The sequence below is a fragment of the Pteropus alecto genome, unplaced genomic scaffold (genome assembly GCF_000325575.1).
Source record: "Pteropus alecto unplaced genomic scaffold, ASM32557v1 scaffold74, whole genome shotgun sequence".
Taxonomy (NCBI): domain Eukaryota; kingdom Metazoa; phylum Chordata; class Mammalia; order Chiroptera; family Pteropodidae; genus Pteropus; species Pteropus alecto.
The window spans coordinates 4,198,203-4,215,913 of NW_006436291.1; the positions used below are offsets into that span (position 1 = coordinate 4,198,203).

The 17,711-nt window shown below is 46.8% G+C and overlaps 1 protein-coding gene across 1 annotated transcript in view; it reads left to right on the plus strand.

Annotated features, from left to right (window-relative positions):
• ADAM12 (ADAM metallopeptidase domain 12) overlaps positions 1–17,711 on the plus strand; it is a 270,213-nt gene that overhangs the window by 40,417 nt on the left and 212,085 nt on the right. The window contains exon 3 of the mRNA XM_025047549.1: positions 7,235–7,308. Coding sequence (XP_024903317.1) covers positions 7,235–7,308 — 74 coding nt within the window. The remainder of the gene's footprint in view (positions 1–7,234; positions 7,309–17,711) is intronic.

Consider the following 17,711-nt stretch of genomic DNA (forward strand, 5'->3'; position numbering starts at 1 on the left):
CTGGAAGCCAAGCAGGGGCTGTGTGACCTTCCTCCGGGCTGCTGGGGGTAGTTTGAGGGTGCGAAGTGGCTCTGGGTCCAGCACCACCACGAGCCCTGTTTCATGCTGACACTCACGAGGGCGCTGCTGCCTCGTGTGTGGGATGACAGGACCGTGGTGACAAGGCTCCGGGTGGTCCTGTGAGTTGATCGGGTGCACGGCTGATGGGCCCATCCCATCTCAGCCACTGGCCTCCTGCCCCAGGTCCTGATGTTCCCGAGCCACTGGTAGGCGGGTGGACGCAGGAGTCTGTCTGTCCTTCCTGCTAGTAGACGTGTCTGAAGGCACAAAAGATGGGAGAACAGTCAAGGTCAGAGGACGCAGTGTCACAATCTGGTGGGGCCTGGTGTCAGCTCAGCCCTAGTAAGAGGCTGATTTCAGCAGCATGACCTTACCAGCTTCCAGGCCTCCATGTCACCACACAGCCCAGTTCCCAGGCCACTGTGTCACTCACTCTGCAGTCCAGGGTCCCGTCTCCAAGCCCAGGGCAGTCAAGAACCATTAAGTGGCAGATCAGACGTCATCAAGTCCTTCCGACCCTGATTCTGCCTGCCCCGTCTTGGCTCTGGTCCCTAACTCTGCCCACCCCCTTGCTTATTATGAAGGATCCTCTGTCAAGTCACTGTGTCCCTTAGGGACGTCAGCCTCCAGGGGCGAGGCCGGCAGCCCCTCTGGGTCAGAGGGCCTTCCGCTCAGCTGTGGCTGGGGAGGAGAAAGCAGACGTTGGTTCCACAGCTCCTGAGGTGACGTCTAGTGCTCCAGGGTCTCTCGCCTCCCCTCGCAGTCAGCGTTGTTCATCACCTACCACCTCTGCGCCTGTATCTTGTTTCTAGGTGACCCTGTTCTGGATGTTGGGGACAGAATGTGGAACAAGGCGGAAAAATTCCCTTCCCCCAAGACGTTTCTATTTTACTAGGGGAAGTGGACGGTCAACAAGTAAAAGAACCACACCAGTAAATGATCACAAATGACGAAGTATCCTGGGCAGGGAGAGAACTGGGCATCCAGACTGAGACCTGGTGGTGGAGTCCCACACTAGGAACCCGGGGAGGACCCTCCCCGAGGAGGGGCGGCAGGCACCGAGGCCTGGCAGCCAGTGGGGGCCTGGCGGGTTCAACAGTGTGTCGGGAGCGTGGCGAGCAGACGGGAGAGGCACGCAGCGACGAGACCGAGGGCTGAGGGGAGGCCAGACGCTTCGCGTCGTGAAGGCCTCAGTTACTCTAGGTACAGTGGGTCACCACTGAAGAGTTTTCAGAAAGAGCCTTGTTATGGAGCTGGGGGGGTTCTGCTGGAGACCCAGCGTGGGTTCCCCGCAGCTTGCCCTTTGTATTGGATGGGGGTACCGCAGCAGAACAAGGATGGAACTTAACACCAAGATGTGTTAAGTTTGAGAAAGCTGCACTGTCGTGTTCGGCCAGACACTTCCTGTTAAGTGATGCGGTTATCCCCTCTCTCCCCTGTGACAACGCAAAAGCGAGCTCCAGGACAGACCCACGTCTGCTTCAGGAGCGGCCGTTGTCCTCACGTGGTCACCAAGCACGAGGAACTGTGACCTGAGGGCAGACAGGCGTGTGTGGGGGAGGCAGCGTTTCGATGAGTAAATAAGGCTTTCGGGCGCTCTGGCTATATAATCTAAAACGAAATCTGAAACGTTTGCTGCGAATGTCAGCGTCGGCACTCCTACAAGCAGCAACAACATGAAGAACTCACACCAAGAGCATCACGCATGCGAAAGGTTGGGGAGGCTGTGCCTTTCCGCGGCGCAAAGGGAGAAGGGGCCCCCAAATCTGTGATCGCATTGCGCCATGGAAATGCAGCAGGAAAAATCTGCACCGAAAGCAATCCAGCATTCGAACACAAAAATCCTTAAAAACTACTTTACATACATATTTTAAAGGCAGTTTTTCTCTAAGGTTAATTCATGCCAGTTTCCATCAGAAGACAATATCATTAATAAATAACTCATGAATAAACACTGCGTATGTCCCTTATGCAAGAGCAAAAAGGCCCCCAGCCGGGGACACGCCATCACGGTGCTGCAGGCCCCCCTTCCTCGCCACGTTGTTCCGCGGTGAATTCAGTCGTGTTTCCTTATCAGCTGCACGGTGCGCATTATCTCCCTGGCTGTGAAACCAGCTCACTGATATTAAAGTGGTTATCAAGGCTGCCTCTAAATATTCAGAGCAATAAACGACTCCCCCGTGCCCCGTGAATGCCAGCGCTGCAGTCCGAGGCATTCGTTTAGTGCCGGAGTGGGGTGCAGTTATCTCAGAGTCCCCTGAATGCAATATTTTAATATTGTTCTGCTTGAAAAATTAAGTCCCTCTGAGCTTCCAGTATCGACGGCTGGAATGAGCGACCTTGGCTCTGAACTGACCACTGTCTTACACCTGGTCACCCGGAAGTCGTGATGGGCGTAAACTTGGTTATCGACCCCACATTTTATTCTTTTAATGCAATTTCCTCCCTTCTGCCGGCTAACTGCCACCTTATTTCAACTTCATGGTCAAGTTCATATTTTTCTAAGTCATTGAAAATTGCCTATTCTTTAAGGACATAGAAACACCAAGAAAATGATGCCATGCATCATTTCAGCCATCAGAGAAAAGAAAGGCCGTAAGCGTCACTATATCCACAGAAAGCCGCATTTACTAACGCAAGATATTTGCAACCATCACGGTGAAATAATTTAAATTCAAGTTTGGGCAAGCTCCCGATCGCACAAATGAATGAAGGGCAGCACAGTATGGATAATGCCGGGAAGAAAGATCACCTGTAGCTAGTCGATCAATCACTTTTCAGACGGCTGTTTATACTTCTGGTTAAGTCGGATGGGCTGGCCGAGTGCCCTGTCGGAAACCCCAGAGAGAGCGGAGGGTGCCTGAGGGTCCAGGTGACAGGCAGCTGGGTCCTGGCCAGAGCCTTCCTTTGCCACCTGCCTGGGCAAACCACCTGGGGGTCCCGCCCTAACTCATTTCTGTGAAGAACTTCTTCACCAGAAACCAATCTTTGATCTTGGATTTCCAGCCTCCAGAACATGCAAAAATAAATATTCGTTGGCTAAGCTGCCCAGTCTGTGGCGTGTTACAGTAGCTGAGGCCAACAGGATGGGGCTTCTAAGATTCTGGTAATGTTTTGCTTTTTCAATTGGGAATCCTGATCATTATTTTATTGTTGTCGTTTTAACTTGTACTTATGCATTTTTATATACTCCTTGGATATATTTTTTCCAATTAAAAAAAATAGGAGTATAACGATTGCCAAAACATTACCGGCCTATTGATTAGCATTTAATTGATTTATTCAGCAAATGAAATTCTCTAAGCATTCAATAAAACACACAGTTCCATTAGGGTAATCTAGCCATCATTTTTAAGACAAGGATTGCTGTATTTAATCAGCACTGGTTCATTATGTATAAAAATCAAAAGAAAATGGAATGAATACATGCTTTTAAACTAAGAAATCTCACGTAATTAGTGCTTTTGATTTAAAATAGCTCTCTGTTTGTCTCCATTGATTTCACCTGTATCATTCAGATCTCAACTAAAATACATGGATGAAGATCTTTCTGCCTCCCGGGGGGTGGGGGGTGGGAGGGTAAATGTATTCGTTTGAAAAATGTACACATTGGAATGTTATAACAGCTCCTGTAGGGACTTTATACAGAATCACTACAAATGTTAGTGTTTAAACTAGCTCGATTCCGTGGGGGAACAGAAGCGTACTACAGATATTTCATTTTTGTTCACAAATATAATTGTCAGAATTTCTGTTTAAGATAGTGATATGTGTGTCAATATCGTAGGCAAACACGATTTGTGGTTAAAATAACTAAGTTATTTACATACGCATATAAAACACAGGCAAATGTACATGCATACACTGGGTACATCTTGGCAGAATAATGATGCATTTTTGCTTCAATATTTCATTGTAAACATAATTAATAATTTTTGTTTTTCTAAGATTTAATTAATGAGTACAAAATACAAAACCTAGAGAGAACATTCTATGTGTTTATTAATTAAATCTAAGCATCAGAAATACAGGTCTTAGAAACACTTTTACACACTATATTAAAATTTTTGAAAGTGATGCGTTTAATGTTGCATATAATAGGAATAGTAATATTAATTTTAAGACTTCCACAAACACTCAGAAATCCATACAATTCTTATAAGCACCAGACAACATCAAAATATATCAGTTAAGAAGTATGAGTTTTACAAGATCACTAACCGTGTAAAACAAGATCTGTTTAAACTCAGAAAATATACACAAGCATTTCACGTATACGGAAATTAGTCGGTTTAACTCTCTCAAGCTTAAGTAACTACTTAAAAAATAGTATCAGCCATCAATTAAAGTTGAGAAGAGGCTTCTTAAAGCACATAAATGAAACTTTGGGTTCACAAGGAGTTCTGTGCCCCGAAGGCACCATTATTTAGAAGGCACCATTATTTAGGCTGTTATCGCTCAGGCAGCAGTTGGAGGACACGAGTTTTAGGTCTCCATCACGGACTCACAGATGGACAATGAAGATGGAAATCCCTGTGGAGACAGAAAAATCCTATGCTGTGAAGACAGAAAAGTCTTATGCTGCGCTCTCCAGCACAGCCACGTGTCGCTCCTGAGTCTTGACATGTGCCCACTGCGACCGATGAACTCACCGCTTTCATTTTAATTAATTTAAATTTAAATAGCCGTACGCTGCCACATGAGACATAGGAAACTGCAGAAAGATGTGTGAGGGGCTGACCTAAAAGTAAAGTGAAACGTGTTTAACCCTTAATGGTCCTGCTCCCGCGGACCTGCTCATGGCGTTAGTCCACGCAGGTTCGAACGTGTTGTCAAAACTCACGTGACCTTCAGCGGTGGTTTTTGTTTCATTTTAGCTGTTTATTAATGTTGGATGTTGGAACTTAGATCCCTTCTCTCTCTGTCTTTTCTTCCCCGCCGTCTCTCCCATGCGGTTAGTGAATGCCCCGTGCAGCTGATGCTATGCTGTAAAAAAGCATTTTGAACCCGGAGTTATCATGACGCCTTTCAAATATGGGATATTAGAAAACTGTGTGTGAACTTCTTCTCAGATTGTGAGACGAGCGTACAAACCAAAAGAACTTGCAAAGCAAAGGCAGATGAAACCGATGCAGTCGAATGCACGTTTGTGGGTGGTGACGACGTGTGTAAAAGGCTGAAGGGCCACTTGTGTCACTAACACAGTGCCGACTGTGGCGGCCAGGTGTGCCTGAGTCTGAGGTACCAGTTCCGGGTGTGACCCAACGCTCCCTTTTTCTTTTTTCCTGGCTTTATTGAAATATAGGAGACAATTAGTTGTTCATATTTACATTGTACAATTCCATGAGGGGGTTTTTTTTGCCCCCGATTATGGTTGCGACATGATAATATATTACTTGCATTTGAACAGCACTTCGTTGTTTTCAAGCCGCTAAGGAATCTAAATTTCTGCCCTGGGCTGTGATGGCCTTTGGAGCTCCGCTCTGTAGGTTGACTGCAAGCTTTGTGAAGTCACCCCCGCCCTGCCCCGTCACCTCATCCTGGGCAAGCAGGCCACATCATCGGGCCAAACACTGAGGCCAGCTGAGCGCTCTTAACACGTGATCAGAAGGGAACACAGCATTCGTTTTTAAAAATAAACATTAAAAATGTTCAGTTCTCTGAGTGAGAAATGCCCCGTGGATATGGAGAGCCCCCATGTGAGGCATGTCGGCCTGGGTGAGGGAGAGCTGCCCTTGACGGCCAGTCCCCAGAGTCACTGAGGGAACACGGAGGAGGGCAGCAGTGGGGGCTCCGTTCGAGTACGCTGGGGGCGGCTGATAGATTTGTCCTGGGCAAGGACTCAGCTCAGCAGGGGTGTGTGTGGCATATCGGACCACCCAGGTTTAGGCTGGAGAGAACTGGGGGAAGGGGTGTGGGTTAAGGGACCTGCGACCGGGGTGTGTTCTTAGGGCAAGAACTTCCGGGGCAGAACAGAGAATAGGTGTTTGCTCCGCACTGACACATGGCTGGGGCTTCCAGGGACCCAAGGGAGATGAGAGGGAGGGCGTCTGCCTAGCGAGAGGAAGAGGAATTTAGTAGGGCTGTTGGCCTGATTCACTCATTCCTTCATTCACCAAATATTAATCGAGCTTCTGTCATTAGTCTGGCTCCTTTGCGGACATGTTAACAAGTGGACCCACGAATGAGCATACCGAATTATCACAAGTAGGAAGGAAATTCTTCCTCACAGGGAGGAAGAGGACAGGAGACTGGAGGAGAGGACACCCTCGGGTGGGGGAGAGGGTGCACATGGATCGGGGAGCGAGGTGGGGCTTCTCGGAATTATCCACATTGAAGCCGGTACCGAGACGAGCTGGGAGGGCCGCGGTCCAGGTGGAGGGGACGACAGGTGCAAGGACCCGGGGCTGCGGAGGAGGTGGGCGTGTCTGAGGAGCGGGCGAGGCCGGTGAGACTAGAGCCAGGTGAGGGAGGAGGAAAGCGGAGTGGGTGTGGGGCGAGGCGAGGGCCCCGTTAGGAGCTGGCATCGTACCATCCAGTGGCTCCTGACAAGCAGGGCGGGCGGACGAGGTTGTCGGTGTAGAGATCGCCTTCCACTGCCATTGGAGAATGAATCGGGGAGGGGGGAAACTCAGGGAGACATGGAGAGGCCCGGGGTAGAAAGGATTTGCGGTAATCCAGGTGAGAGAAGACAGGTCTGAGCCCGAGCCCGAGCCAGTGCTGAGGCGTCACCAGGACAACGGGAGCTGTGTGTCACAGGGCAGCGCAGCAGGACCAGTTCCTGGGTCAGGTGGAGCCGGTGAGGGAAGGGGGGTTGCAAGGGGGACCTCAGATTCCTGGCGTGAGCAGTTGGGGAAAAGAGGGTGCCCTGTGTAGAGGTGGGGAGACCGAGGAAGGAGTCGATCGTGGGAGAGAGGGGTAGAATCCAGGAGAGCGCCACAGGTGTGTGGCCGAAGGGAGAGATTGCAAAGGCTGGAGCACGGGTCACGCCGGGGCCATCTAGGAGGGTGACGCATTTTTCCAGACTTGTCCTGCCGTCCTGGTCTCCTCCACTTGGGGTCTCAGAATGGTCCCCATTCTCTCCGTCCACTGAATATGTCTGTGGAGCCGATTCTGTTACCAGCAAGTCAAAGTGAAATATTTTTTCAACTGTCTTTTCTTATTTATCTTTCAGAATCATCCAGAAGTGTTGAATTTTCGAATACAACTGGAAAACAGAGAGCTGATCGTAAATCTGGAAAGAAACGAGTGAGTCCCATTAATTCTCGTTCGTTGCATGATGGGGGAAAGTTAGGAACGTGTGGACTGAACGTGCTGTGTGATGAATGTCGGCATTTGGAGAAGCAGGGCTGAGCACGTGGGTTCGTGATGCAGATTTGGATTCGAGGCTGGAATTAACTTCAAACAATGATCCGAAGGAAAATTAAAACTTTTTGTCGCTCTAGAAAAGCACTTTCTAACTCAGCTGGTTTTTCTCATAGCTCGGATGTTTCTTTTTTTCCAAAGCCTGATTTTTTAAGGATCACATTTAAGCATCCCCTTTCTGTTCCAATATGGTGTTCTGTAATTAGTTGACTCTTGGCAATTCCTGGGTTATATAAGGACAGACAGCTTCAGCTGGAGAGAAATGCTTTTCTCCCTGAGAAATTCCTAGAGTTTATTTTATCTTCCCAAGTTTGTCTCCAGTGGTATAAAGTATTTATTTTATCTTTTTATTTAAAATTTAGCCCCCCCCCTTTTTTTTTTTGCAAAATTATATAAATTTCCAGAAAATGGTATTATATTTGTTTCTGGAGCACGTGGGTATTGTTACATATTTTGTCTGTTTTCCCAGTATAAAACCGTCAGCTTTAAGGCAGAAGTCGTCTTTTACACAGCATGGCTGTCCCTGTGGGTTATGGATCTCCCCAGATCTAAAGAACCCCTCACTATTCTGGCCGATTAGGACCAGAAAATAATGAAGCTCGTCTTATAAGCATTCTGTACTTAAAGCTACAAGTCAAGTTCCCAGGTCCTGTTTCCAAAACTACCGGTTCCTTGGCCTCACCTGTCAGTGAAATGCTGGGGTTTCCTTTGTTTCTGTTTAGTTTCACTTTGCTGAAATGACGGCCTCACTGGAATGAGTCCCGCCAGCGATATCTAGACCCCAAATCCTGCCGCTTGGTATTTCTTGCATAGGTACCCGTCCCCACCGCGCTTTCGGGAGGAGTGTGTGGGCTTTCGGTCCCCCTCGTGACCTGATGACCTTATCAGGCACACATCTTGGGTAATCAGGGAGCTGAACAGAAACCTGTATGTTGATTCCGATACGTCTCTCTTAGCACAGGAAATATTTTCAGGCTCTTTATTTATGTAAGAGTATTGTGGGCCATTTTAAGTTTTGTGCATTTCTGTTCGTATGTGGTTTTGAAAACATCTCAGTGGATAAAACTAGGTATTCTTTGAAAGAGCAAAAGAAAATAAGGCTCCCGGTGGGCGAGCGTTTCCTCCATGGAGGTTTGGGACTGGCAGTTGGATTTGGGAAGCGTCTTTCCTACGGAGGGCTATGGCAGAGAGCATGAGTGGGGCCGATCCGGCACCTTCAGACTGACGATTGCAGGTAGAGGAGCAGAAAAAGACTGAATAGAATCCTCAGTTATTTGTTTTTGCTGCAAAAGGGATACATGTCCAGCGCTGTCAGAAAAAAAAGGAACAAAGGAAAGACCAAAAAGAAAAAAATGAGCCCCTACTACCAGACCCAATCCTGGTTAAGATTTTGTGGATGTTCATTCAGCTTTTTTTCTTGTAAGTCAGGTGCGTATCTATGTCTTCCAAGTTCCCATCGTGGTCTGCGTGAAATTCACCCTACTTCTTCATTTGGCTTTATGATAGACACACTTTTTCATATCAAAACGCCCTTCGTAGAGCCCTCTGGTCCTTTGAGTCTAAAAAATGGCTTAATAGCCTTGTTCATGGTTCTCTCTGAAAATGATTTACCTTTCATTAAGGGGCAGAGCCTAATGCATGTTGACTACCAGGCAGTGGCTAATTTGTATATAAGATCATTTTAAAAGGCATTTCAATTTGCTCATTCCTGATTTTGGGTCTTTCACAAAATGATCTCAAAATCAGAAACACTGAAAGCACAAAAACTCTCTCTTTCTGATTTATTCCTCTCTTCCCAACCTTACTGTCAACCTACATTTTAGGAAATAGATGGAGAATGTTTACTAGAACCTTCTATAGCTTTATTTTAATCATACTACTTGTACCAATTGTAGAGATTTCATTCTGATAAAAAGGACATTTTTTTATAATTAGAGCATGCCAATATTATTATTTTAATAAAGCATTCCCCAAAATACTTCAACATAACAATATTTTGGAAAAAGTTTACATGTCTGTTTTATATGGACTTCGTTTTTGAGACCGTGAATACTGAAAAATCTGTTTTATAAGTAAAGTGAAATGCTTGTATGCTACTAGCTCTGAATGCTGTCGGACTCAAAAAGTAATTAATGATCAGTACGAAATAGAATTTTTACTTTGCATAGCCTTTGGCCCAACGTATCCAATTAGAGAAATTATCCACATGAAGCTACAGGCACCCAAACATCAAAGTGCAAGCAAGAGTCATTTCAATATTTATCAACCAGCACAGTGGAGAGTCTGACCAATCAGCAGGTCGGCTGGTTGGTACCCTGCTTCAGTGCTACAGGCTGGGAAGCAGCCCTGTGTGCACAGATGTTCACTGCAGAATGTTTTACCTCAAAATGCATCAGTAGGAGATTAAGTAAATTACCACTCAGTTCCGAAATAAAGCACAACACAGCAATGAAGGAGGGTGCTTGAGATCCTCATTATGAAAACATTCATGATATAATCCATGTAAATAGCATGTTAGGTAACAGTTTGCATTTTAAATGAGACACGCGTACATCTGTCTGAGGAGTAAGATTATAGAAGGTGCTGGCTTTCCTTACTGTCTTCACGTTCCACAACAAGAAAATATTGTTTAAAATTAGAACTTTTTACATCGAAGCGGGGAAAAGCTGCTGCAAAAACTTAAATATGTTTGAAGAGAAGAAGGTCGAAGTATTTATTGCTCATAAGGAGGAAATGCTGCATTTTAGGGGGGCCTCGCTCAGCTTTCAAAGGGAGAAGCAGCTCTACCCTCCGAATATTGGGGATTTAACGATCCAGAAATCTGTGTTAATGAAAAACCTGCTTAGAAATCAAGACTGAAGTCGATGGTGGCCTCGGCCCCTTAAATCATCAGAGCCATAACCTGAAGTTAAAGCCGAAAGAGTCGCCCCGGCGACCCCCTCTCAGAAGCCCCTCCTGCAACCTCCCCCCGCCCCCACCCCGCCAGGAAGTGGAGCCGAGCTCATGTCACACAGTCGTTTTGGAGACTCTCATTTCTTTTCCTTCCAGCATCTCTAGTTTGTGCGGAGATCGGGCGCTGCTCACTTAAGGTCTGTGTCTGTGGAGCCATAATTGAACGTGGAAAGAAAGTGTAGGCTTCCGTGGAGAACGTTCCTCAGTGTCGCTGTGTGCCAGGGACAGGGACCTGCGGGCACCCGCTGTATGACGCCTGTCTCCACGTGGCCCCCGCGGACTGTCAGGCCAGCCCCAAAGCAGGTGCTCTGCACGAGCGCATCTTTGACCGAAACTCTTTCTCCCCGGGCTGTAGAAAGGAGTAAACAGTTGGTGAACGCTCAGGAGAGAATGGACAGAAATCGATGAGCAATTGCACACGTGGCGTAGGGAAGGGAGGGTGTGCAGGCCAGTGTGTGGACACGAAAGGCCAGAACAGCGATGCCTTCGCTCATCAGAGGGGACCCTAAAGACGAACCAAGACCTTGCCCTTTGAGCGGTGGTCAGGGACGTGGCTTATTGTGGGTGTGGTCCTCAGACTCTCAGAGGAGGGTGGACATTTGGGCCTAACAGAATCTAGTTTGGAAGTGACCTGGGGAGGGTTATCACGTGGAACTGAGCGTGGCATTTTCTATGGGAGCCGTGGATATTTGCTCCTGACTGGTACAGCAGTGTCTGGGGGCTGGGAGCTCGAGAGCCTGGGCAAGGCGGAACACGGCAAGGCCGTGGCCATGGCTTTGAGAGTATCTGAATAGCTGTCGCGACCCAAGGCCACATCAGAGCTTCGCGTAAATTCTGGGTGGGATCCTAGTGGGGATGCCTGTGGCCTCCAGGCTCACTCCCAAGCCCCGTCCCCTGTCCTTCCTAGTTTCTGTCTCCTTGAAGTGGCATGCCTCTTTACCAGGAGCAGATCAGAGACTCTCACCCTCCTTCAAGTCCCGGGCATCGTTTTGGGACCACCAGCATCAGAACAACCCGGGGAGCTTATTAAAAACGGCAGACAGACCCCTGCCCCCACTGCTCCCTGCTGAATCAGAATCTCCAGCTGCAGGGCCTGGCAATCTGTATTTTTAACACATTCCTCAAGGAGCTATATTCATACTTTAATCGGGCCATTATGACGCTATCGAGGAAATCCCTGGCCTCATGAAGCTATTTCAATGTAGATTAATTTAAACAAAATTAAAACTTTAGTTCCTGGTGGCACACTAGCCACAGGCCAAGTGCTCAGTAGCCACAAACAGCTACAGGAACATTTCTGCCATAGCAGGAGTTTCTGTTGAACAGCTCCGGGAAGGTAGGGGACAGCCAGCTGCCAGATCCATCCAGCCTGGGGTTTCTGTCTCAGCTGATGCATCACCTCTGGGACTGTTTCCTGGGAGGGAGAGATCACACCTCTTACGGCCGCCTGATTCCCAGGGCTTCCCACAGCGTGATCAGCTCCCACCTCTGCCTCAGGGAATGGGGGAACCGGCGGGGCCACCTCTGCTGGGTGACAAGTAGGGAAGGGACAATAGGAAGTTCTCTAAGCGTGACCGTGGACTCACGGAATGGACGCAGACTCCACAACTGCAGCCATCATCTAGGGCAACCGCCTTCCAGTTTGAGTTACTATCTCTCAGCCTTAACATTGAAGACTTTTCTAACTGGACTAGATTTTGCTTCCTGAATAAGAACTACACTCCCTTGAGCTTCTCTCTTCATTTCAGTCTTTGAAGTGACACGGCCATCGGAAAATGTCAGGACACCGTTTTTAGAGGTTTTGTTCCCCATCCTGACTTCAGTTGAAAATGCCCACACTGGTTAAGGTCAACCTTTTCGGAACGGTGTCCCTTCGGATTCCAGTTTGGGACGGTGGCGTCCCTGAGTGGACTTCTGTGCAGACTTGAAAATGGCAGCCGGCGTGGAAGTGGGGTTCGAGTTTAATTGCAACCCTTTTCAGCTTGCGCTGCAGGTTTGTGATTTTCCGATGAAAACCCCACTGCATCCTCAGAGCTGCTCTCTGGAACGCTGCATCCCAAACGATCGTAATGGTTGTCCTGGCCACTTCCAGGTGGACTCTAGTGGCCGATGGGAGAGTCGGTGCTCTCCCGGCGGTTGTCATTTCACTGCCCCCTTCCCTGCAGTGTGGCCAGGGCTGGCTGCCAGGCTGCAGGTGTGTGCGGGCTCCTGTCTTTGTGGCAAGTTTCTTCCTGACTTTCTCCAGTTGTCTCAGCAGAAGGGACACAATGCTTGTTTGTGTGACATGCCGAGACTCTTCTTCTTCGCTGCTCACTTAAGACAATAAAGCTCACTCTCCAGAGAGCTTGGAACACTTTTGGCAGGTGGGTTATTTGCCTTGGGACGTAAACACACCTCCATTTTGCATTTGATGGCTACGCCCGAGTCTCTTTTAACATGAAGATTCCCGCTCTCTCTTTTTGGTTCTCGCAGCTGAAATCTCGCGGTCTTTGCACATGAAGCCAGGTGGCTGGCCCGACAGAGTTCTCTACAACGTCGATGTTGCCGATTTTATCCCTGTGGTGTCCCCTAGACTGTCCCTCTGGCCCCTGTGCTTTCTCTCTGAGGCGTGTGGCCTCGAGTGGCTGCGCGTTCTGGTCTTTTGGCGGAATTACATCCGGGTGGCGCCGTGTCCTTCTCTGGTGTCAGGTCGGGAGTTCTGGGACCTCTGCTCGTCTCACTTTTGCGATGTGAGCTTGGAGTCCAGACATCGCCTGTCCCTTGGAGGGTTATTTCCATGCCAACGGCAACAGCAAATTAAAGCAACTGTTTCTCTGACAAGCAGATTTAGTCCGACTGAAGGAAAGTGGCAGCAATTTTCTGAAAGACCCATGGCCTGAAAGGACTCAGAGGCTGGCCACGTGCGCACACGCACCTGAGAACTGAGAACAATAGGAAGAGGGAGTAGATTTAAAACTGCTAAGACGTGGTCACCTCTTTCCTCTCGATGTGCCAGCGGATTTCACTGTGGGATGCAGTGGGTTTAACATAAGTAGAGAACAAGAGTTCCTTTATTTTGTGTGATTTTCTTCCTTATTAAAAACATGTGGGTAGATAGAAGATGATATAATGCCAAACCCCACAGCGTGAGAATTATTTCGGGAGATGATTTATTTACACAGAGTATTTTTCCCAACACTTCTGAGTCCACTTCTTCAGTTTCAACTGGCCTAGAAGATTTTGTTGATTAATTTCTTGGTTTTCTTTGAAAATATGACGGGCTCCAGTGGAGATTCGTTCCATGTTATGTTGGAGGCCGAGTGATACCCGCTTGCTGCAGAAATTCCCTGAGGAGACGTGGGATATGGTCTTTCTGTGTAGTTCGCACAAAGTTAAGAGTTATTAATGTTTTCAGTAAAGTCCAAAAGTACAAAACGTTAGGAGGTTGGTTAAATGAAAAAATGTATAATGATGTTGAGAACGTACTAAAAATATTATCCCTACAATTTACTAAATATTTAAAAATACATTTAAATTTTAGATTGCATTTATTATCTTACCAAATAAGATGATACTTATGACTTGATTACACTACTTCTTAAGTTCTATAAACACTTCTTCATCTAAAAGTCTGTTTTTACATTGGACCTATATAGACGTGACAGAAATCTTTTTGTTTAGAAAATTATTAATTCTAAACGGATGCCTTTTCCATTGAAATTTTTGCCTGTAGGCACCTAAATATAATCATTGTATTATATGGCAATATATTATTAATTAGTTCATCAGTTAATTGGTTTATGCCATATCATATCCCAGAAAAGATTCAAGGTTGCTAAAAGACACAAAAAATAATTCACTGACTTTCTCCAGGTGTATAGAATGCACAGAACTCAAATAAATTAATCCTCTGCATTTTACTCAGCTTTTGGAGCAGCTTCTAGTCTATATGGATAGAAATTATGAAGACGACCATTTGAGGAAGTACGATGTATACCTGTCATTGTCTTACTTTTTTTTTTTTTCCTAAGAGCAAAAAGACTTAGTCAGGTATGGAGCAGAACACTGAGCCATGTAAACCTCCGGTGTGTGTAAGCTGTGTGAGTTTGGGCAAAATAATTCACCCCTCTGGTCCCGACTCTCTTGTTTGTAATCCGAGGATAAGAAGGCCTTATCGGCTCAAGGACGGGACTGGATGGTTGTTCAGGGGCACATGTTCCCTCTAAAATCTGTGGCCTCAGGAACTTCCTGAATCAGGGCACGTGCTTACTTCACCCAGAAGGATTTCCGACCCGATCATACTGGGGGAGATTGTGCTTCTGATACTAGATGAGGAGTCGTGTGGACCGTATTATGCTTAAGCACCGAGACCAGTGAAACCATTCCCATGCGAGCCAAGGTTTCTTCTTTCGCTGTGTGTTAGAGAATCAGGGAACCCTTGATGGGGAGCTCCTGCCATGTGGCACTGAGCTCTGTTCCCTGGAGCCCTGAGACTTCCGGGCACATGTCTGCGTCCAGAGCAGGTCGTTCGGTTGGGACCTTCAAACATGTTAAATTACGAATCTGAGAGAGATTTGCATGTTCGGGGGCAGCTCGTGGCTGACACAGGAGGTGAGCACTTAATTCTCACCCTATGGCATGGAGGTACCGCGGGAAGTGCCCGAGGGACCACGGGACCCCTTGGCCCAAGGCGCAGGTGGCACTTGATAGAAGTCAGACGCCTTCATGACACACTGATCATGACTGACACCTTAATCTCCTTAAAGGCTTTAAAAATAATTTTAAAAAATATGGCGCTAGAAGAAAGGCACTGAGCGGTACCTACAGGATGTTAGTTACGTTCTGTTTCTTCAACCCGGTGATGGCTGCCGGAGTGATCATCTTCGTGTTCGCTGCCACACTCCTCTGCATGTTCACGATAGGCCACGAAAGCACAACCCCACTTTGCGATGGCGAAAACAAACACGACTCTCTCTGTCTGCGAGGAGTGACTGTCTTGCTCGTTTTGAACACACTCGTTTTCTCCTTCCCTCCTGACCCCCGTGGGCAGAAGCCCTGACTGACGTGCAGAGGACACCGCCATCGGAACGCCTTTACGGAGAGGGATCGCCTTTTGTCACCAGACACAAGAATTGACTAGGTTTTTTGATGAGCTGACATCTTTTCTTCTATAATCATGGGATTCCTACAAGTGGCAATAGTGAAAGCAGACACAAATATTATATAGAGAGTAGGAGTTCTCAGAATGTATTTGTAATTAAATTTATATATTAACATGAACGTACATAGACACACATATGTTTCCTGATGTACTACATAATATCTATATGACATAAATATTGGTTGTTATAGAACACGATGGATCATTTGGTTCGGTTGAACCAGTGACCAATTGTGCCATGCTTGGAAAAAAATCTTAGCTCAGGCTATAATTCTAGTAACTTTTCAAAGAATTCAGCAGTGGTGCAAAGTCGACCTATGCTCTGAAAATAATCTATAGGTTTTGATTTAGACACAGAAATTAGACTTCCTTAGAATGTGAAATTTGAGTGTCAGTTTTTACAATATTTATATGTTGAGCATTAAAAAATATTATCAATCTTTTTTTATTAATGGAGAAAAGGACTTTTAATCTGAGATGTGTTTTGCCATTTTTATTTTTCACATTTTGGTCCTAAAGATACTCTCTCTATCACACATTCTGTTCATTCATTTATGTCTGTTCATTCAACAAACTATGTTTTAGACATCGCTTAACTCCACTGCCATGTGATAGAACAGTGAAGTTGCTTGTATGAGTTGATTTAAAGCAAATACTGGAGAGTATTAAGTTAAGATTTCTGATTAACGTAATGGGGAAATTAGATAAATAACGAACTGCTCTTCTTCTGCTCATCTTTGCCCTGCCTTCTTTTCCAAACGATCGAATGATTCTTGCCTTTTTCTAAGTATACTTTTAAAAGCTTTAACCTTACCAGTACATGTCTATATGTATGTATGTGTTTGTCCATCTACAGAAATATATAATTACATAGGCATTACACGCTACAGAATTATATATTTCCTGGTGCAATCTATGGGTGGTCTGTTTCTGTCATGGTGCCTTTGGGGTGGCATAATAGAGGCAAATGTCCTCACTGTGGTGTTGCCATAGCAAACCCAGTCCGTCTTAAGACTGATAGTCTCTGGTTTTGAATGACAGTTCTTCTGTTACGTAGTGTGGCCATAATCACGCATCCTCTGTCGGCTTTCTGTGTAGCCTTCCTCACAGCCGGACCAGTTACCTGAATAATTAACCGGCCTTAAGGAAAAAGTAGAATTGCACGAACCTCTACGTTTTCAGACTTTTTTGCTTCCAGTTTTTTTTGCTTGTACTCATTTCCCCAGTAGTCCAATTTTTCTAAATGAGAACCAGATGAAAAGCGGCGCATTAGTTCCGCCAATCTCTGTCCTCAGAGGAAGCTGTCTCGGTTTCCATATAGAATTTTTAAGTGTTTGGGGCTGTCCCTTTGGACTCTGCTGTGAACACTGACCGTTTTTGATTTATGAGAATCATGGGCAGAAGCAGAGAGCAACTTTGCAAATGCGAATCCGCCTCCAGGTGAGCCTGTGAGCACAGGTAATTCAGGCTCCTTGCAATACAAAAAAAAGGAACAGATCCGGAGAGCAGAGCGGAAGCTACTTGGTTGCTAGGTAACAGGTGTGGCAGAGGTGCTGGGGCCATTGTAGATGGTGAGGCCCAGGTGTCATCTGGCCACCTGGGGTACCAGCTGACCCCAAAGGCAGGGCTACCACCTTGGGGAGGTTTTCCCGGCTTTGTACATCCAGAAATTACTCTGGACAGACATCAAGAGGTATGAATCACAATGACCAAACTCACATGTGACAGACGTCTAAACCAGAATTTATTCTCAGAAGCCCCAGGCAGTCACATTTACGATCAGGACCAGAATGAGGGGCAAGGGTGGCCCGTCCAGAGGAGCGTGGAGGAGGCAGTCAGGTGGCTGGGCCACTCGCCGTGGAGTGAGCAGCTCGGACTCAGAGGCTGCGCATCACTTGCTTTGTGGGACGCTGGTCCAACACTTATCTAAGCCGGAGCTTCCTCGTCTATGAAATAGGAACAATACTCTGTGGAGTTGGGGCAGATTAAATTTTGTGACCCCAGCCGGGTCCTGGCCTAGTGCCCAGTCCATAATAATGCTCAGTAAATTAGCGTTACTTAATTCAGTGCAGAGTGAGGCACCCAAGAAGCCATTCCTGCCCCCATGGCCCCCTGTTCCGGGGGACGGGACCTTGGTGGCTTCTACATCTGGTATCTTTCTCTCTGCAACTGTGTTAGATAAACTTTCATTTAT